Genomic DNA, 21,106 nt, shown 5'->3' on the forward strand with positions numbered 1-21,106 from the left:
TCTCTTACTGGCTGACGGAAGTTTAACTTGTAGCGGTCATGTTTGATAAATTATAGGCCTGTTTTAAATCTTTCTTAGGTACATTTTTGGAGAAAAAAGTGGCTAATCTAGAGCGGTTCAGTCATAGCACTGAAACAGCACTGGTGAAAGTCACTAATGATTCTCATGGTCTCGGATAATGGACTTTTATCCCTTCAATCACAATATTCTTTTAAAAAAGCTTCAAATGAGCTGTACACATGAAAGGAATCGCACTAAACTAATTTGATTGTGTTAAAATCCGTTTCTGTTTCCTTAAGCCTCCAAGTAGTTCAAAGCATATTTTTCTGCAGGTTTATTTTATCTGGATACAGAGATAATTTCCCTAAATTTGAGGTGTATTTAATGCCTAGTTGAAAAGGTTTCAGTTTGAGGGTGTTTCACATACCGACAGGTCGGCATTCAAACTGCCCATCGTGCAGCTGGCAGCTCTCAGTTGTTGGTCTACAGCTGGTGTTGTAGCACTGGATCAAACCTCCACCCTGGCACTTGCATTTTTGCTCACAGCCCTCCAAGTACCAATCATCCCCCACCTGCAAAAAACAAAAACATACAAAGTATGATTTCTGCATCAAAACTAAAATTCCTATAAAGATTGTACAGGATTATAGTTTCTCTTCCACTTTAGGGTATTTTTCTTACATTTATCAAGCAGAATAATTAAAGAAAAGCTACTTCTGCAGATACGGGGTCAGTTTGAGGTAATTTCACTCACTGGATGGTAATTCCCACTGGTGTCCACGCAGCCACAGTCCTTCAGTGGGACACATTTGTCATCGCTGAGGATGAAGCCTGGGTTACATTCACAACCCTCTACGCACACGTCCTCGCAGCCGGGTGGGCCGACCACGCCCAGGCAGGTTTCAGGGCAGGAGCTCATGCACAGGGTGTAGGAGCTGTTAGGGGGGCAGGGGATGGCTGCATGGAGGTAGAAAGATGAGGATCAGAAACAGGAATGCAAAACAATAGAACAGGTTATGTGTTGATAATAAAGCAGATTATGTATAAAATAATGAAATATTTCCTGGAATAAGTTAATTATAATTATATCTACAAAGGAAGCCTTACTGTAAACTGGTATCAGTCATTTTATATTCTGTTTGTGTAATAAGATCTTTTAATCCTTATCTTAAATCCAGAATCTTGTTCTATTGTCAGATCATTGGCAGATACACTTCAGGAAATGTTACTTTTAATTTCGTTTTTGTGGCATATAGTCATATTTATATACCATAAAGATTCATTATACATGGAACACAGCAAGACAACAAAAAAATCTGATTTAAAAAAAAAATCATTTTCAAAAGTATTGCAACAGGAAATTTATATGTATAAAATTGTTGAGCTGATTTTTCTCTTTTCAGTCCACTAGGGGGCGTCATGGTCTGTTAAGATGGAAGTAATCAGCAGGGTCACTTCATGATCAACCAGATCATGCCATAGATTGCTCTTCATCAAAAAAGATCCCATTGCTTTTTCATTTTTATGATCATAAAAACTGTACTAAAGTACAATGTGTAAATTGTTAATAACTTTCCTGAGAGAATTAATGCCTTTAAAGCTCGTCTGTTCATCCATCCCTTTTCTGGGGTGGATCGTGAGCAGATCCCCAATCTGGCAAGACGTTCATAATGTCAGGAATAGCGTTGAGTTCCAGGTTTTATACAGTTGCCCAAAAAAGCCTCGTTTTGGCCGAGAAATCTCTGAAAAACTCAAGAGGATTTTTCAAACACAAAATCCCAGAACATTTAAAACCAAACAGACCCTGAAACAGAGACTAGTTCATCCTAAAGACCTAATCTGAGCAGAGTGGTGTCTGCAGGTCAATGCAGTGAGGAATGCTCTAAACTTTATATTGGAGAAACCAAACAACCTCTCCACAGATGCAACGCTATTCCTATTTTGAATCGAAAAAGCTTCTTGGATGGAAGAGAAACGTCTTCAAACTTGGAAACAAAGTCCAGTGGATTGTTTTTGAACTTTTGTGGAATGACCATGACCTGGATGACCGAGGAGCTTCACCAGCTGAAAAACTTACGGCAGAAGTCTGGAGTCCTCCAATCGTGGACCTTGGCTCCGGCGCTCTGGCAGGCATCGGTGTAAGCTTGCATCTGGTCGCACAGTACGCTCTGCTGGCCGCCGTACCGGCACATGTCATAAACGCAACTCTGGAAGAATGGAGTGGGGTCGACAAGTCCGATACAATCCCTGCAGAACGCAGAAACACATGCTGGGTTTAGGGGGGATTTAAGAAGTACTCACCGAAGTCTCCCAAACACCCAGAAAGAAAGACTGATGGAATCATTTAAACATGAAAACCTAATAATAATTAATAAGACTACAATTAAGCAATATATTTAAATAAATGTATCTTAAAACCTTTCTCATTTAATGACTTTATTTGTAATATTCAGAGTGACTGATTTTGTCTCACAGAAACCTGGCAGCAACAAGAGGATTGTATTATTAGGGACGTGCACAGATAGACACTAAGTGGTGCTAGAGCGCCTGCCCTTTTCCCCTCTGGACAGAAAAAGGCCCTTCTGAAGTAGTTTTTTTTTTTTCTTTCTTTTTTTTTTTAGTCTTTGGCCCAAAGTACCAAAGTAGAGTCTAGAATTTTATTAATTTTGCTCCTCCAGATGTATAGCACCGCCTCAATACTAGAGCGTTGCCTTGGTAACTAAACAAGCAGATTTACCTCCTTCACAATATAACGTCTATAATGGCCTCCAATGTCATAATCTTGTGGATGATTGGTTTAATTACTCATTCCATTCACCTGTCTAACTTTGCATGGTTTCTCATTACTGCCCATCGATCCACCTGTTCCTACCTCTATTTAAGCTGTCTAAGCTCAGTCATCAAGGCCAGATTATTCTCTTGAGACGGTGGGGAGAGTTACGTTAAGGCTGGTTTATTGTTAAAAGGGAGTTTTTTCTCTCCACTGTCGCTACAAGCATGCTTAGTGTGAGGGATTGCTGAAGAGTCAATGAGTCGATGCAATCAGCTGGTTTTCCTTAGATAGAAAACTTTGAATCAATCTGACTGAATGATCTGGTTGAACTGGAAAAGTGCCTTGATATGACGTGTTGTGAATTGGAGCTATAGAAATAAACTGAATTCAATTAATTTCAAAATAAAATAAACAACATTTCAGAAGTGATCTTTTTATTCCCAGTTTGTCAGGATGTAGAGACCTCCACCTCTACTTCTATGGCTAAAGTAAATACCTGTGTTCATAGATGTGTAACCGTAGTTATGATCATATCCAGCGTTCAGATTAAAATCTAAGATGTGATCATAAACAGAATAAAGGAGCCTTTTGAAAGCTAAAATATATCACATAATTGTTTTCTCATAAAACATTCAGGATAATAAACTCATAACTCCTCTTTATCTGGAGCATGTCATGATTGAGAACCAACAGCAGATAGAAAGTTGCTGACACTGCTGAGAACAAAGAACTACTCCCTGGTATAAAAGGATTAACGGCGGCACTAAAAAGGAACTATAGACACTCCTTTGTGTTTCAGGAAGGAAAACTTTTTTAGCGTTTTTATTGTACGCAGATAAATACACACCCATTTTCTAAAGGTGTCCTCTAAGAATGAAGATTTCTATCATTTTCTACTGTGTTTTATATGTTATTCTTTTTATTATGACAATAACTTGATGTAAACTCCTCTCCTGTTAAAAAACTCTTAAAGGAAAAGTCGCTCATATTCAGAATCCAAACTTTTGAAAGTTCTTTAAATCTGAAATGATTCCATCCTGTTCAATAAAAAGTGTTTGTAATTCAGAGTAATTTTCATGTGAATGTGCTTTACTGGAGGCATCCATGTTTGTCAAAGAACACTACTGCCACCTACTGGTTAGTGACATTGTCACGGTGCGGTATCGGCTGTTGATCAAGTCCCAGTGCTGTATCTGGTGTTTGTCACAATGCGCTATTATCCAAGTCATCTTGAAAACATTCTTCTTCCAAATGTCGGCTACATATTACGGGTTTTTTCTCTGGCCAGAAGTTCGATGGCAAATCCTCCCTCTTCAAGTTGGCAAGACTCAATTATCTCAATGTTTTTTTACTGATTAACGTTAATTTATTAAATCTCTGCGAACGCATTCGTTTTAGATATAAATAATGAATCATTGATTGTTCCTTGCTGACCAGACTTCTCCTTTAAGATTTGGTCTTACCTGAACGGTCCAGATGGGTCTGTAATTCTGCCGCATTGGTCTGGTTTCGACACCTCAGCCTCGAGACTCGGGTCGCACTCTGGGTCCGGCTTCGTGCCTTCGGTACACCTACAGATTAGAGGGGGAGCTTTTTTATTTTCAGCTCGTAAAAGCAGAAGTTCTTCCACACGATGAAGACATGCATTCAATCAAAGATGGTAAGCAGATCAATCTGAATTCCAAAAAAGTTGAAAAAATCTATCCGCTGGACTTTGTTTCCAAGTTTGAAGACGTTTCTCTTCCCATCCGGGAAGCCTTTCAAGTCAAAATGTCAAAAATAATGTTGAGTTCTAGGTTTTATCCAGTAGACCAACAGTTCACCCATCAGCCAGGCCAACTATTCCCTCTAACGACCCCCCTTTCAGAGGCATAGACAGGTATGGGGCATTGCAGGCTAACAAAGAAGCCAAACGACCCCCATTCCAAAGGGGGGGACCCGTTCATCCGTTTCTATTTGCATGTTTTCTAAACTAAAACCAGGCTTTGTTGGGCTGCTGGATAAAACCTGGAACTAAACGCTATTTCTGACATTTTTAATCGAAAAAATTCCTGGATGGAAGAGAAACGTCTTCAAACTTGGAAACAAAGTCCAGCGGATTGTTTTGAACTTCTGTGGAATGACGATGACCCGGATGACTGAGAATGTTCACCAGCAACAATATGAATAAACTCACGAGTCATCCTCATCCTCTTCTGTCTGCCAGCTGTTTCCAAAGTCATTAACGTTTCCCACCAGGCTGCCGTCTGGTTTGGTGAAGTCATTGTCTGGGTTCCCATCGTAGTCACCACAGAGGCCACACATCTGGTCATAGTAGGAGCTGCAGGGACACAACGAAGAGAAAAATCCAGTCCTCAAATCCTGCGTTCTAACCATGGAGGATTTATGGGGCGTCTCAGCCAGCAGGCTACTTATGAACACGTCTTTACCAACCTTGGAACGGAGATCTGGGCATAATGATTTCCATCCCAACGCACACGCAGGCCGAAGGGCGTCTCCAAGGTGACATACTGACCGGCCAGACTGATGGATATGAGAGGAGACGGCGAGTGAGGAAGAGCCACACGCCGACCGTTCACCTGCAAGAGCGTTGAATGGAGAAAATGAGTTTAACAAGACTAAGGCCCAGTCCCATTTCTCTCACTTGACTAGTTTTGGATCCTAGCACCCGGTTTTGCACGTTCATGTGAAAGGTTAGTGTGTCCCAATACTTTTAAGAGCTAGGGGGAAGTGCCCTCCAAACCTTGAAATGATCCTCAGACCGAGTGAGGTCGGGAGCTGACTTCAAAACGAAGTGGCTTCCCAGGGCTCATTAAGTAAAAGTTAAAAAGAACTGTACGAATGTACGTATATTTTTTACAATTAAACACGTATTTAAAAAAAATATATATTGGGACATCTTAGTTAGACGTAAATACAACTGAATTCCTGACTGTTGCGTTAAAACATGAATATTGCAAAATCGCAATTTCTCGTAAAAAACAAGTTTTTTTAATAATGTAAAGTAGGATGATTATGGCAGCAGTGGGGTTGGTTGGATGTTCAGGCTCCAAAGGGTCAGTGCTATCTAGCTCACGGTTGTTGATCTAGCCAGGGCTAACGATAGCCCGTCTGCGGCAGCCAGGGCTAACGATAGCCCGTCTGCGGCAGCCAGGGCTAATGATAGCCCGTCTGCGGCAGCCAGGGCTAACGTTAGCGCTAGCTGCTTTTCAGAGATGGGAAGTAACGAAGTACAAATACTTCGTTACTGTACTCAAGCAGATTTTTCTGATATTTTTACTTTACTACTTATTTTTATGGTGACTTTTTACTTCTACTCCTTACATTTTTACACAAATATCTGTACTTTCTACTCCTTACATTTTAAAAAATTGGCTCGTTACTTTAGTTTTGAATCATTTCAATGGAGTTACCGTTATTATTTTTCACGTCATCAATACCAAATTCAATCTAATTGGATGGGAATCTACGTTGCATTTGACGCACCACTACAAGATGAATCGACAGATTCGGCTGTATTCATTGGCGGCAAATCATTGCAGCTTGGTGGCGGTGGCGTTAGCATAGTAGCATGGACGACGAGATGATTGAAAATGAACACAACGGAGATCTAGTCCTATTGGCAGACATCCATTTAAAATGTAGGCAACGGCATGAAAAAAGTGGTTTCTACTTTTACTTTTATACTTTAAGTAAATTTACAAGCCTGTACTTTGTTACTTTTACTTGAGTAAAGAAGTTTAATCAGTACTTCCACTTTTACCAGAGTATTTTTTAACACAAGTATCTGTACTTTTACTCAAGTACGGAAAGTGAGTACTTTTGCCATCTCTGGTGCTTTTATACTTCAATTAGTTTTAAAAATGGTACTTTTACACTTTCACTGGAGTAAAAATCTGAAGTTGATCCTCTAACTTCTATAAAAGTGTTTTAAACAGTAGGATTTATACTGGAGGAATCAACATGAATATTTTTGACACCTCTGCATTTAGGAGAACTGAAGGAGTTTATCTGTGTATATTTATACTAACAGAACCACAGAAAGTTTATTTTGGATCCTTGGATCCACTGAACAGTAGAAATAATCTGGACCAAACTCTGGATCCGTGCCGCGCTTCGCAAATACCAGAGGCTCTGCTAAAGAATGAACAGCAACACCCTTTAAAACAGCAGAACATTATAACACTGAAATGTTCTTAGCGAACTTTATTATTTAACTGGATGAAACCTTTTAAGTCGCAGGGAAGCGGCCGTTCCAACCGTTGCATTTCCGAATTCTCCCGAGTGGTGCCCGACTTTACACGAGTGAATAAAGTGAATGTGATTGGTCGATTATCAAGGGGGCGGGATTGTTGTGGTGGAAGGTTTGCAAGCAAATTTAGTTGTGGCCGGTTTGTGGGAAGCATCTTGCTAACCAGTTAGCAACTTAGTGCTAGCAGGTTCCCAATGGGAAATTCCATTGGGAACCTGCTAGCACTAAATTGGTGACTTAGAAACGACGCTGTCAAGGAACGCTATGGACAGAGGAAACATGCAAGAGGAGGAGAGTTTAGTGTCGGAGGTCGTGGATGAGTCTCCTCCGTCATCCATTTTTTATTTAGAGGAGGAAAGCGGGGACGAAGATGTTGTGGAAGAGGGCGGCAGAAGCTTGGTTTGGTGTAGAAGGCTTCCAGCCGTCCATGTTTGAGCCCTTGCCTCGCAACGCTGCCAGTTCTGTTAGCTCTACGCCTGCCGAAGACACAGACGTCCATCCCCGTGAACACTGGGACGCAACTCAATGGGAAAGGAAAGGATTCTGATTTCAACCGTTGCGTATGTTAGCTGCGACACATGAATCAAGATGCTATGACCGAAAACATTTGATTGACAGATGACCGTTGATATATGATTGGATGAATTTAGGTGTTCAGGCTGACGTTTTTTAAATAGACATTTTCTAACTTTTGAGACATTGAGTACATTTATATACATGTTTAAGGCAGAAATGTCTGTTATTCATATGTTGGTTTGTTCATATTCCCAGGATGTAAATGAAAGTAGTATTTATACTGACCAGAGTTCTCCTGGCCTTCATCAGGGTGACGGTGATTCCATCCACCGTGACGTAGAGCTTCCTCAGGTAGGACACGCCCGGCGCACCCCGCTCCTCATTCTTTGCCTCCACAGAGAACCAAGGACCTGCACCGACACCAAAGCCACATAATAACCTACTCAACTTGGTTCTATTTCCTCTAGATCTGTTCACTATTTGATTCATTTTATCACATGTACATTTTGTTGCTAAGAAATTATTTTTAGTGACTTCATATATACACTTTATCTTTTTGTCCAGCTGCATTTTTTGGAATTTAAAAAAGATTCAAATGCATGAAAAATATTCTATATATTTAAAACATGTTCCATAGAAACTCACCATGAATTTATAATAAAACACTTGGAATTGTTTTTCAGTTATTTTAAGAATACTATGTGGTTTGAATGTCCTTCATCCGCGACTCTTCTCTAAAAAATCTTTACAATGACTTATATGACATAACCCAGTTTCATTCTTTAACATTTAAAGATTGCCCTTTCTATTAAAATCATAATTTTACAGATTAGAGGGGGAGCTTTTTTATTTTCAGCTCGTAAAAGCAGAAGTTCTTCCACATGATGAAGACATGCATTCAATCAAAGATGGTAAGCAGATCAATCTGAATTCCAAAAAAGTTGAAAAAATCTATCCACTGGACTTTGTTTCCAAGTTCGATCGAATTCAGTTTGTTCATGTTAATGATAGATCTTCAACACGCTCAAAGGTTACCTGTGGAGTACCACAGGGATCAGTGCTAGGACCAATTCTCTTTACTTTATACATGTTCCCAATTGGTAGAGTTATTAGACAGCATGGGATTAATTTCCACTGTTATGCTGATGATACCCAGCTATATCTGTCTATAATCCAGATGAAGCTAACCCATTACATAGATTACAGGCATGTCTTGAAGACATAAAAACCTGGATGACTCTTAACTTTCTGCTTCTGAATGCAGATAAAACAGAAGTTATAGTCTTTGGACCAGAGTCTCTGAAAAAGAAACTGATTAGCCAGTCACTTCATTTGGATGGGATTAAACTGATTTCAGATAATAAAGTAAAAAATCTTGGTGTTATTTTTGATCAGGACCTGTCATTTAAATCCCAGATCAAAGAGGTTTCTAGAATTTCCTTCTTTCATCTGAGGAATATTGCAAAAATGAGCAATCTCCTGTCCAGGGGTGATGCTGAGAAACTAGTCCATGCATTTGTTACTTCAAGCCTGGACTAGTATAATTCTTTACTATCAGGAAGTCCACAAACTGTAGTTAAAAGCCTTCAGCTGATCCAAAATGCTGCAGCCAGAGTTCTAATGAAAATGAAAAAGAGAGATCATATCTCGCCTATCCTGGCTTCTCTTCATTGGCTTCCTGTTAAATCCAGAATAGAATTTAAAATCCTCCTTCTCACATATAAAGCCTTAAATGGCCAAGCTCCATCTGATATCAGAGATCTGATTGTTCCTTATGTTCCTAACAGAGCACTTCGCTCTCAATCTGCAGGTTTACTAGTGGTTCCTAGAACTTCTAAAAGTAGAATGGGAGGCAGATCTTTTAGTTCTCAGGCTCCTCTCCTGTGGAACCAACTACCAGTTTTAGTCCGTGAGGCAGACACCCTGTCTACTTTTAAGGCTAAGCTTAAAACTTTCATTTTTGATAAAGCTTCTAGTTAGAGTGGCTCAGGTTATCCTGAGCTATATCTCTATAGTTATGCTGCTATAGGCTTAGACTGCTGGAGGACATAGGGACCCCCATTTCATCATTCTGCTTCATTCTCTCTCTGTTCTCCTATTCTGCAGAATCTGTTAGTTCAATCTCTAACCTTCTGCTCTCTCTGCTTTTCCTCAGAGTAGCTTTGCCTCGTCTGTTCCTGTTTGGCTGTGACGTCATCCTGGAAAGAAACATCAGCTGTGCTGCTTCCATCAACACCCTTGTTTATAGATGTTGGAGATCGGCCTGTTTTCCAGTGTGGTCCTGTTTCTCTGACCGTGACTGGCTGGATGTGCTCTCTTCGTCCTCTGGCATGGGAGCTGCCTTGGAGCTCGTCTGCCTGGCTGTGTGTTTCCTGGACGGGGCCGCCTTTTACAGCTGCTTTTTCTATGTCTGCTTCTGTCTCCTTGAACCCCAGTCGGCCTCGGCAGATGGCCGCTCACACTGAGCCTGGTTCTGCTGGAGGTTTCTTCCTGTTAAAAGGGAGTTTTTCCTCTCCACTGTCGCTACAAGCATGCTTAGTGTGGGGGATTGTATTTGAGTCAATGAGTCAATGCAATCAACTGGTTTTCCTTAGATAGAAAACTTTGTATCAATTTGACTGTATGATCTGGTTGAACTGTAAAGTGCCTTGAGATGACATGTGTTGTGAATTTGGCGCTATATAAATAAACTGAATGGAATTGAATTGAATTAATTTTCATACACATTTAGTTTTATGATTTCCATCTCATGAAATGTCATGTGGCGTTTCCTTAAAATATTTACAGAAGCGTAATGCATTCACCAAAAAAAAAAAAAAAAAAATCAGACAGCTTATCTCATAATTACGAGATACTGATCTCGTAATTATGAGATAACCTGTCTGATATTTTTTCTTCGGTGAATACAATATGCTTCTGTAAATGATCACCGCCTTAGGTCTTTTATTTTAACAGAACTCCAAGGACAGGAAGTTGCATCATACAGGAGAGCACATGCACAGCAGCTAGCAGGTTTGTTACTTTCTCTCAGCTTCTGACACGGTTTGAGTTTCGTAAGGTTTCACCATGTGGTGTGACCTTAGAACAACAATTAATATTAGGTGTTTAACAAATATAGTTTTTTATAATACAGTAATGTTTTGCATAGATGCTAATTCTTAGCCACTTAGCAATGATTTTCATTGGAAATTTCATGTGGGAAAACTAACGATCATCAGAGAGCTTTTCATGAAAAAAGCATGAACTTCAGCTACTGAAAGTTTTCAGGAATTGCTGCAAAGTTTAATTAGCCATAAACACGGCTTTTTCGCGCGGCGCATACCTGTGTTGTTCTTGCACGTTCTGGCCAGTGTGTAAGTGCAGGTTCCCATAAAGCTGTAGTACTTCTTGTCAAACGTATTGTAGTGAGGATCCCCTGAAACAACGCAGTCCTGGAAGCCTGAACAAGAACAACAAAAAACCTTAAAACACATTCAAAGCTCAAAGAACTGATTAGTAAAGCATTAAGAGGATAGACGCTGCAGTCCCTCACATGACCTACAAATTAGTGACATATGTGCTGTATTCAACACTTACTAGAAGGATAGCAGCCTAATTCTCCATCCTGGACTTTGCACTCGTGCTTTGGAGGACACTCAGAGGCCACGCAGGTGACATTGGGTGAATCGCACCTGCACTTCAGCTTACAGTCGTCCAAATAAAACTCCTCTTCAGGCTAAAATGAAGAAAACATTCTGGAAAATCAACTTTTCTACTTCTTTAATATGCAAAATGTATAGAAGCAGATAAAATCAAATGATTATTATATTGATACATTAGCTTTAAATTAGAAGTTACACATTTATGTACCTCGTAATACTGGCCATTGGTGTGAGTACAGCCACAGGTATTTTTCGGGACACATTTGCCAGCACTTAGGACGTAACCAGGATCGCACACACACCCCTCAGAGCATGGTCCACCACAGGAGGGAGGTTTTCCAGAGCAGGTCTCTGGACAGGGGTCAGCACAGGGCTCAAAATGGCTGTTGGACGGGCAATTTAGTGCTAGAAATGGGAAATCCAGCAAATGTCAGTGATGGGGCCCAAACAAGATTAGAAATGCAGTACAGATCTCATAAGAAACATGAAGATACTTTCTTGACAAGTATTCATCTTTAGACGTTACAATACAAATCACAGCTAGTGTTTTATAGCTAGCAGCATTTGGTTAAGTAGCTCTGTGTTAAAATTTTTTCATAATTATATTTTGCGTATATTTCAAAAATTCAGATGAAATGAAAGCTCTTTATGACCCTGTCACAGCTTGCTGATTTATCCAGCGTGTACCTGACGTCCCAGAATCTCCTAAAACGATGGCAGACACTGAACTTTCTATGGATTTTTTTCCATTTTTGGCGTAAACATAGAGAATTCATAACGAGCCCAGAACTTATGCTTAACGCACGGCAGCGTAATGCCCATGAAATGATGGGCAAAGTCTGCTGTTCCTCTGTAATGGGGTTGGGGTTGTGATGATAGCGGGAAGGAATCAACTAAATTGCTGAATTATAGGTTTTTGAAAGCTGAAATCTGAACCCACCCCCTGACTTTATTCTTTCCTGCTATCTTCGGTACCCCCACCCCTTTACAGGGTAACAGAAGACCTCGCCTATTTAGCCAGGCCAACAATTCTCTTTAACGACTCCCCTTTCAGAGACATAGACAGGCTAACAAAGAAGCCAAACGACCCCCATTCCAAAGGGGGGGACCCCTTCATCCGTTTCTATTTGCATGTTTTCTAAACTGAAACCACGCTTTGTTGGGCTGCTGGATAAAACCTGGAACTAAAAGCTATTTCTGACATTTTGGATTGAAAAAGCTTCCTGGATGGAAGAGAAACGTTTTCAAACTTGGAAACAAAGTCCAGTGGATTGATTTTAACTTTTTTAGAAAATCAATTCAGTCATTTAACTGACAGCCTTCTTTGTAACTTTCATCGCAAAGAGCCAATACTCACGGCAGAAAGTGTCATTCCTCCAGGGTCCGATGTTAACCCCACGGTCCTGGCACTCATTGACGTAGGCCTCAATAGCTTCACACAGAATGGGTCTGGCTCCTTCCAGTTCACATAGGTCAAACAAACAGTCCTTGAAGTGATTCTGAAAACATAGAATTGAGTTACTGCGCTGAATGGTGTCCCTGATCTTACGTTAAAGTCTGTCCCAGAAAGCGGAAACAATCATATACATTACATTTATAGTTACATTATATTTGTTTTACGTGGATTTTATGACTAATGACTAACTAAACTCCTACTAATCACCACATACATTTGGGTTGACTTTGGGGTGGCAGGCAGCGAACGGTCCGTCTTTGTCCAGCAGGATACCACAGTATCCAGAACCCTCATAAAGCTCCTGCTCTTCTTGATCACATCCAGGGATGGTAGTGTTGGGTGTCTTATTACACCTGTCAAAAAAGGTCCATTGTTTAGCTTTCATTTTGCCAATTGAACTTCATAAATAAAATCACCTTAACTGGATAGCACTGTTTGTGTAATAAGTTTAATCAAATAAGGAGAAACCCTGCAGGTTTTTTCGTTTGTTTTCATATTAGATTTAAAAGGAAAATGACAGAAAATTAACTTCCAGAAACATGTTTCCCTGGATCTTTGCATTTGTTCAATACTCACTCTGGATCTGTGTTCCAGCTGTGGCCAAACTCATTTGGATTGCTTGCCAAGGCTCCATCTGGTTTCCGGAAGTCATCTTTGGTATTTCCGTTATAATCTCCACACAGTCCACACAGTATATCCTCATAGCTGCAGTTAACAGAAAATATTCACTTAAACATCGTATAGAAGTGTAAACTGTTGTAAAAATTGCCAGAATGTCTGATGAGATCCAGGAATGTGGCGTTTGCGCCATAAACAATTTCCAATTAATTTATGCCAAAAACCCACCATCAGGTAGGATTCTGTACAATAGAAACGATTAAAATATATCACTGATGAATATCACGTAAAGTTGTCACTTACTCCTTGATCACTTTAATGTCCATGAAGTGGTTTCCATCGTAACGAACAGTCAAGCCAAAGGTTGTGGACACGGTATAATATTTTCCTGACTTGAAGACGGAGACGCCAGGGACTGGACTCACTGGAAGGTTAACATTGGTCCCATTTACCTGTATGGAAAAAGCAGGTGTGGAAAAAATGAATCGAGATGAATTCACAGAAAAACCAGTGAAAAACATCAATCAAGATGATTGCAAACAAAATATTGTCACTAAATAACAACTTCCTTAATTTCTTAAACCAGAGCCCCCTGTCAGCATCACATACCTGTCTGTCATTATCCTTATTACTAAATTATTACCCTCTTCACCCCACTGAGAGCACACATTTCACAACCAAGCTTTCTAGCTACTGCTTATTAGCTTTAAATTCACTAGTGAACTAGCTTAAGTTTTATTGTTGGAGGTAGCCTCAGCTGCCTGCTGATTAGCAACAAGACCCTAGATCTCTGAGTCAAATGACCACTCTTCGCCAGCTTCCAACGAGGTTGGCATTCCAGGGTAGGCCGCATAGAATATGTGAGCAAGTTAGCAGAAACAGGATGACGACTATGTTTCCGGACTTTGTCTCAAAGCTAACATCCTCCTGGAAAGAAATATTATCCCTATGCACAACAGTGCCCGGATACAGGCAGTAGAACTATGTTGACCTTGACGGTGCCAACAAAGCTGGACTGGTCAGTTTTTCAGTCATGTATCCATTCCTGGCTGCTTATCTGGGTTCACCATAACGAAGGTACGTGTGGGCCTGTGATCTTTACATCTAAGCTGTGCAATTTGTTTACGTCCCAGAAGGAGAAAACCAAAATGCCAAAGTGACCACTGCCTTGTAAGATTAGGTCAACTTCTATGCTGCAAAGTACCAGGCTTTGTGCCTGACACAGCACAAAGCTCTAATACCACCCAAATATCAGTCTAGGCAACTGGTAAAGCAGAGCTGATGAGTACCCCATAATCTCATTTGGCAAAAATAGCAAGAACGTCCTTGATCAAGCTCTCCAACAACTTCTGGATGGGGTATTGACAACCTAGGAGACCCTGATTTAAGCAATCGCCTCGGTTTTGTTAAGGGATGCAGTGACACTCTCTTAACTATTGACTCAACACTTCGGTGAATTACTATTTTGTTTTTCCAACACTTTCATACCTGCACAGTGCCACCTTTGAGAATTGAGATCTTCGTCATGAACACATGTACGTGAACCGCCTTGAGGTAGGAGATGGTGGGTCTGTTATAACGGTTTTCATTGTCTGCATGGACCTCAAAGTATGGTAGGCTTGTGTGATTGCAGGGTGCAGACATCAGGTAGCTGCAGTTGCCCATGAAGTTGTATTTGCGTTTGTCAAAGGTTGTGTAGTGAGGATCTCCAGATGCTATGCATGTTGATGAATCTAAGAGGAAGAAGAATCAATAAACTGTTCATCTGAAGCTTCTTTTGAGTGCTTTAGATACAAACCGTTTGTTCCAACTGTGCCTCAGAATGACTTATGTCTTTAGGAACTAAACAGTTGCTGAAAATTCTCAAATCTGAGGCTCACCAAGACATCATTACCTTTAGGATAGCAGCTAGAAACACCATTGACCTCTCGACACTCTTCGGTGGGATCACAGGAGTTATCAACGCAGTCAAAAGTGTAGTTCCCCAAACAGCGGCAAAACTTTGAACATCCATCTCCTGATACTATCTCGCCAGGCTGAAATAAGATGGAACAAGAAATCAGTAAAAGGACTCACCTTAAAGATTCCAGAACTAACTTGCTGTTCATTGACATATTTCTATTCCTTTTAAAATAAATGTAACATAAAATGTCACCTTACCTCATAATAGTTATTGCCATCATCCAAACAGCCACATTTATCTAGTGGAACACAACGCTTTCCCTTGAAGACATATCCAGGTTTACAGAAGCAACCACTGATGCAGGGTCCAGAGCAGTTGGTGGAAGGTTCCTGACACGATGGGATACAGGATGGTCCGCATTCAATAAACTCTGCATTTGGTGGACAGGGTTCTGTTCACAGAAGAAAGAAAACAGAAGAAGACATTTGGGAAGGGGCAGTAAGTAATGGAAACATTGGGTTTTTCATAGTAGTTTGTAGAGACTTCATTACAAATTATATATTTAAAGGTCATTTTTGACCAAAATGATTATTTTAAAAAAGTAATACCCCAACAGTTCTCCTGGAGGAGTCCAGAATAAAAGTGATAATTTTGATTTAAAGAAAATACAAAACAATTGAATCAATTGACGCGTCCAATGTATCTAAAATTATACATCTGGTTACGAAGTTAACATCAGCAGGAAAGGATTCTGCACAAGTCGGTACATTGTGTTCAAATCACATGAGATGGAGGTCAGACTTTATCAAATTTTAGTAGCTTTGTGAAAGAACTGAAAAATCGCTTCTTTACTGTATCACACTTCTCAGAAACAAGCCAAAAATAAACAAGCAAAACAGAAGCAAAACAGGGGCTAACAATGCTCAAGCTTTTTAACATTTCTTGGACTGTAGGAGGACAGGCAGGGGAAGACCATCCACACGCCATGCAGAAAGATCCCGCAATGGGAATCAAACCCAGACTCATCTGGCAACAACCCACCGTCCACTGTATAGCCCATGTTTTCAACAACAAAAGTCTAATATTTAGTTCTTTTTCTTAGTTTTTACATTTTACATCATGTCATTGATGACTAAGAATCTTTCCCAGATTCTTTGGCCTTAAATTGAAACTGCCATATCTCAGAATGGGTAAACTTACTAGGATAGCAGCCTAATTCTCCATCCTGGACTTTGCACTCATGGGTTGGAGCACACTCAGAGGCCACACAGGTGACATTGGGTGAATCGCACCTGCATTTCAGCTTACAGTTCTCTGAATAAAACTCCTCTCCAGGCTGAAAAGAGGAAAAGATCAATGAAAGTCTAAGACAGTTGGAATGTTTAATCCTGTTGTTAATTCAGTACGAATATGTACTCCACTTGCAAAAATTACAAAGCACATTAATAAAAGTTAAGCATTTGTCTGTGGTCATGGCTCTCATTAAAGTAGAGACGTCAGACATAAGTAGGGTATACTCCAATGGATTTCCAGTTGGGCCATTCATGCCCAGCTCTCTGTACCTCGTAATACTGGCCATTGCTGTGTGTGCAGCCACAGGTATTCTTCGGGACACATTTTCCAGCACTTAGGACGTAACCAGGATCGCACACACACCCCTCAGAGCATGGTCCACCACAGGAGGGAGGTTTTCCAGAGCAGGTCTCTTGACAGGGGTCAGCACAGGGCTCAAAATGGCTGTTGGAGGTGCAGTTCAGTGCTAGATATAACAAAACAGGGAAGAGTCAATTATACAACTCAGATAGAGGCAGACATGTATTAGACATCTTATATTAACCATCAGGGTACTTTCTAGACTAGTATCAGTATTAAGATGTTATAATCATCTCTAAGCAAGTATTTTAAACTTTTTAAAAAGTCTCTAACAGTATTCATCAGTTACTAGAGGCTTTGGTAAAGTCGATTTTGTATGAATGATTTTTGTAAAGTCAGTCATTTAACTGACCATTATAATCCCTCACAGCCTTCATTCTAACTTTCATCTCATCGCAAAGAGCCAATACTCACGGCAGAAAGTATTATTTCTCCAGGGTCTGACGTTAACCCCACGGTCCTGGCACTCATTGACGTAGGCCTCAATAGCTTCACACAGAATGGGTCTGGCTCCATCCAGTTCACATAGGTCAAACAAACAGTCCTTGAAGTGATTCTGAAAAGATAGAATTCAGTTTCTGAGTTACTACGCTGAATGGTGTCCCTGATCTTACGTTAAAGTCTGTCCCAGAAAGCAGAAACAACCAATCAGTGTTTACTAGTCACTGCTTAACAATGAAGATTTCCTAATTCGACACATGATATGGTTTTACGTGGGGTTATCAATAATGACTAACTTAGCTCCAACATTTACTACATACATTTGGGTTGACTTTGGGGTGGCAGGCAGCAAACGGTCCGTCTTTGTCCAGCAGGATACCACAGTATCCAGAACTCTCATAAAGCACTTCCTCTTCTGCAGTACATCCAGGAACGGTAATGTTAGGTTTCTTATTGCACCTGTCAACACAAGTTGGGCTCATTGTTTAGCTTTCATTATGCCAATTGTAGATTCTAAATCAAGTAACTTGCATTGAATCAAACTCAGAAGAAATCAACTAAACAGCCCTGAGCTTAAATTTTAAAACAGTTTGACTGCATAAGCAAAACTTTGTGGTGTTGTGGTTCATTTGTGACTTCTGGCTAAAAGACAAAATATAAAGAAGGTAAGAAATTTTCCCTTTGAAGAAACACGTTTCTCTTAGTTTTCCTGGATCTTTACATTTTTTCAATACTCACTCTGGATCTGTGTTCCAGCTGTCGCCAAAATCATTTGGATTGCTTGCCAAGGCTCCATCTGGTTTCCGGAAGTCATCTTTGGTATTTCCGTTATAATCTCCACACAGTCCACACAGTATATCCTCATAGCTGCAGTTAACAGAAAATATCCACTTAAACATCATATAGAAGTGTAAACCAGTGAAACAATTCACTCAAAGATCTTTGTGCTTTTGCCACAATGTCAAATATTGTCCAAGAATTTGAGACTTTTCTACATTTAGTAGAAGATCACAAAGTAATATTATGTAAAGCCGTCACTCACTCCTTGATCACTTTAATGTCCATGAAGTGGTTTCCATCGTAGCGAACAGTCAAGCCAAAGGTTGTGGACACAGTATAATGTTTTCCTGACTTGAAAACGGAGACGCCAGGAGCTGGACTCACTGGAAGGTTAACGTTGGTCCCATTTACCTGTATGGAAAAAGCAGGTGTGGAAAACATTAATCAAGATGATTGCAAATACCATCTCAGAGCCCACTGCTTCTTAATTTAAACAAGATAAGGATGATTACAGAGTATATAATTTGCATTTTCAACAGTTGCACTCTCACTGTAAAGAGATATGGTCAGCAAGTGTCTCATTGTGCCATTTAGCAAAGTGTTGATAAAGGGTCCCTGCTCTGTCTCTCTATTAATTTGGGCGTTCAGGACTGAAAAGCTCTAAAGACCCCTGCTATAGACAGTTACTTTTATCTTAGTAAAGGGACATAGTGAGTTAAAATGAGACTCTGTTGAGTATTCAGGACTTCTTACCTGCACAGTGCCACCTTTGAGAATTGAGATCTTCGTCATGAACACATGTACATGAACCGCCTTGAGGTAGGAGATGGTGGGTCTGTTATGTCGGTTTTCATTGTCTGCATGGACCTCAAAGTATGGCAGGCTTGTGTGATTGCAGGGTGCAGACATCAGGTAGCTGCAGTTGCCCATGAAGTTGTATTTGCGTTTGTCAAAGGTTGTGTAGTGAGGATCTCCAGATGCTATGCATGTTGATGAATCTAAGAGGAAGAGAATCAATAAACTGTTCATCTGAAGCTTCTTTTGAGTGATTTATATAACAAACCATTTGTTCTAACTGTGCCTTAGAATGACTTATGTCATAAAGAGCTAAACAGTTGCTGAAAATTCTCAAATCTGAGGCTCAAGAAGACATCATTACCTTTAGGATAGCAGCTAGAAACACCATTGACCTCTCGACACTCTTCGGTGGGATCACAGGAGTTATCAACGCAGTCAAAAGTGTAGTTCCCCAGACAGCGGCAAAGCTTTGAACATCCATCTCCTGATACTATCTCACCAGGCTGAAATAAGATAGAACAGGAAATCAGTAAAAGGACTCACCTTAAAGATTCCAGCACTAACTTGCTGTTCATTGACATATGTCTATTCCTTTTCAAAATAATTGTAACATAAAATGCCACCTTACCTCATAATAGTTATTGCCATCATCATAACAGCCACATTTATCTAGTGGAACACAGAGCTTTCCCTTGAAGACATATCCAGGTTTACAGAAGCAACCACTGACGCAGGGTCCAGAGCAGTTGGTGGAAGGTTCCTGACACGATGGGATACAGGATGGACCACAGTGGATGTACTCTGCATTCGGTGGACATACTTCTGTTCACAGGATAAAGAAAATAGAAGCTGAAGACATTTGGAAATGGGTTGTAAAAATGGAAATGTTTTTGAATAGTTGTTGGTTTAATGATGGTTGGTAGTATTCTCATTACATCCAGTCCAAAGACCAGTTTTTCGTAGTTTTTTTCTCAAATACATTCTCAATCTTTTCTTACATGGACGGCTAACAATGTTTTCCAGCGTTATATTTTAAGCCAGGCTCACACCACCTACGGTGTGGTTTGCAGACCTGACCCAGTGCGGACCTACTGCAAAGAGCCACTCATGCGCCACTGCGGACAATCCGGCCCAACTATGCCTCTGCCTGTGGATGCAATGCTTTTAAGACAAAAGTTGAACTGGGTTCAGACACACTCTGGGATTTCTTGACAAGATTTATTATCTGTATGCATCAATATCCTTTGCCATTCTCAAGCAGCCCCTGTCATTCCTCGTGTTTTGGTTTTGCCATTTTGTTTACCCCAGGGAAGGTAGCTTAAGATGGTGACCTGTTTTTAATTCTGAAATTAAGATTAATCTTTCCTTTCCAGAGCCTAAACTATCGGGATTTCATGGGTGAAATAGGAAAAGTCAAACTTTCTTTTTCCTGAATCGTTCTGCTACGCCTGTAACTCTATCCACACCGTGCCATTGATAATGTGAGTGTGCACATTGATTTCAGATTCTTGAGGCATCTCCACTGCAGCCACAAAATAGTCAATGCAAGGCAAGGATTACATTAAAAGTTTGTCAGCACTTAGAGGGCGTAAACTTACTAGGATAGCAGCCTAATTCTCCATCCTGGACTTTGCAGTCTTGCGTTGGAGGACACTCAGAGGCTTCACATGTGACAAAGGGTGAATTGCACCTACATTTCAGCTTACAGTCCTCCAAATAAAACTCCTCTCCAGGCTGAAAAGAACAAAAGATCCTTTAGAATCTAAGACAATAGGATTGTTTTAGCCAGTTTTTCTTTGAACCTTTGTTATTCAGTAGGAATGATCTCTACTTGCAAAACCTACAGAGCGCATTAATGCAAATTCATCAACTGATCAGTCAAGCAATTAATTAAAACTTGATCTTCAGGTTAAAAGTTAAACATTTATCTTTGGATATGGCTCTGAATAAAACGTAGTCATCAAACATAAGCAAGGTATACTCCAATGGATTGCCAGTTGGGCCATTCATGCCCAGCTCTCTGTACCTCGTAATACTGGCCATTGCTGTGAGTGCAGCCACAGGTATTCTTCGGGACACATTTGCCAGCACTTAGGACGTAACCAGGATCGCAAACACACCCCTCAGAGCATGGTCCACCACAGGAGGGAGGTTTTCCAGAGCAGGTCTCTTGACAGGGGTCAGCACAGGGCTCAAAATGGCTGTTGGTGGTGCAGTTCAGTGCTAGATATAACAAAACAGGTAAGAGTCAATTATACAACCCAGATAGAGGCAG

The 21,106-nt window shown here is 40.4% G+C and overlaps 1 protein-coding gene across 6 annotated transcripts in view; it reads right to left on the minus strand.

Moving 5' to 3' along the window:
- The window catches only part of zanl (zonadhesin, like), a 54,522-nt gene that overhangs the window by 19,023 nt on the left and 14,393 nt on the right, over nucleotides 1-21,106 (minus strand). Inside the window, exons 18-45 of one of the 6 annotated variants that reach the window (XM_038303172.1) lie at nucleotides 20,858-21,054; nucleotides 20,430-20,565; nucleotides 19,460-19,653; nucleotides 19,193-19,334; nucleotides 18,787-19,031; nucleotides 18,296-18,444; nucleotides 17,992-18,120; nucleotides 17,574-17,712; nucleotides 17,227-17,368; nucleotides 16,722-16,918; nucleotides 16,360-16,495; nucleotides 15,417-15,610; nucleotides 15,151-15,292; nucleotides 14,745-14,989; nucleotides 13,560-13,708; nucleotides 13,215-13,343; nucleotides 12,853-12,991; nucleotides 12,540-12,681; nucleotides 11,391-11,587; nucleotides 11,118-11,256; nucleotides 10,864-10,980; nucleotides 7,827-7,951; nucleotides 5,207-5,352; nucleotides 4,950-5,093; nucleotides 4,237-4,344; nucleotides 2,078-2,247; nucleotides 755-957; nucleotides 428-572 (exon numbers count right to left, since the gene is read on the minus strand). In XM_038303172.1, the coding sequence (XP_038159100.1) occupies nucleotides 428-572; nucleotides 755-957; nucleotides 2,078-2,247; nucleotides 4,237-4,344; nucleotides 4,950-5,093; nucleotides 5,207-5,352; nucleotides 7,827-7,951; nucleotides 10,864-10,980; nucleotides 11,118-11,256; nucleotides 11,391-11,587; nucleotides 12,540-12,681; nucleotides 12,853-12,991; nucleotides 13,215-13,343; nucleotides 13,560-13,708; nucleotides 14,745-14,989; nucleotides 15,151-15,292; nucleotides 15,417-15,610; nucleotides 16,360-16,495; nucleotides 16,722-16,918; nucleotides 17,227-17,368; nucleotides 17,574-17,712; nucleotides 17,992-18,120; nucleotides 18,296-18,444; nucleotides 18,787-19,031; nucleotides 19,193-19,334; nucleotides 19,460-19,653; nucleotides 20,430-20,565; nucleotides 20,858-21,054 (4,440 nt within the window). The remainder of the gene's footprint in view (nucleotides 1-427; nucleotides 573-754; nucleotides 958-2,077; nucleotides 2,248-4,236; nucleotides 4,345-4,949; nucleotides 5,094-5,206; nucleotides 5,353-7,826; nucleotides 7,952-10,863; nucleotides 10,981-11,117; nucleotides 11,257-11,390; nucleotides 11,588-12,539; nucleotides 12,682-12,852; nucleotides 12,992-13,214; nucleotides 13,344-13,559; nucleotides 13,709-14,744; nucleotides 14,990-15,150; nucleotides 15,293-15,416; nucleotides 15,611-16,359; nucleotides 16,496-16,721; nucleotides 16,919-17,226; nucleotides 17,369-17,573; nucleotides 17,713-17,991; nucleotides 18,121-18,295; nucleotides 18,445-18,786; nucleotides 19,032-19,192; nucleotides 19,335-19,459; nucleotides 19,654-20,429; nucleotides 20,566-20,857; nucleotides 21,055-21,106) is intronic. The other 5 variants (XM_038303173.1, XM_038303175.1, XM_038303176.1 and 2 more) reach the window with 5 other exon arrangements.

The sequence above is a fragment of the Cyprinodon tularosa genome, unplaced genomic scaffold, assembly GCF_016077235.1.
Source record: "Cyprinodon tularosa strain WSP-4 unplaced genomic scaffold, ASM1607723v1 ctg507, whole genome shotgun sequence".
In the NCBI taxonomy this organism is placed as follows: Eukaryota; Metazoa; Chordata; class Actinopteri; order Cyprinodontiformes; family Cyprinodontidae; genus Cyprinodon; species Cyprinodon tularosa.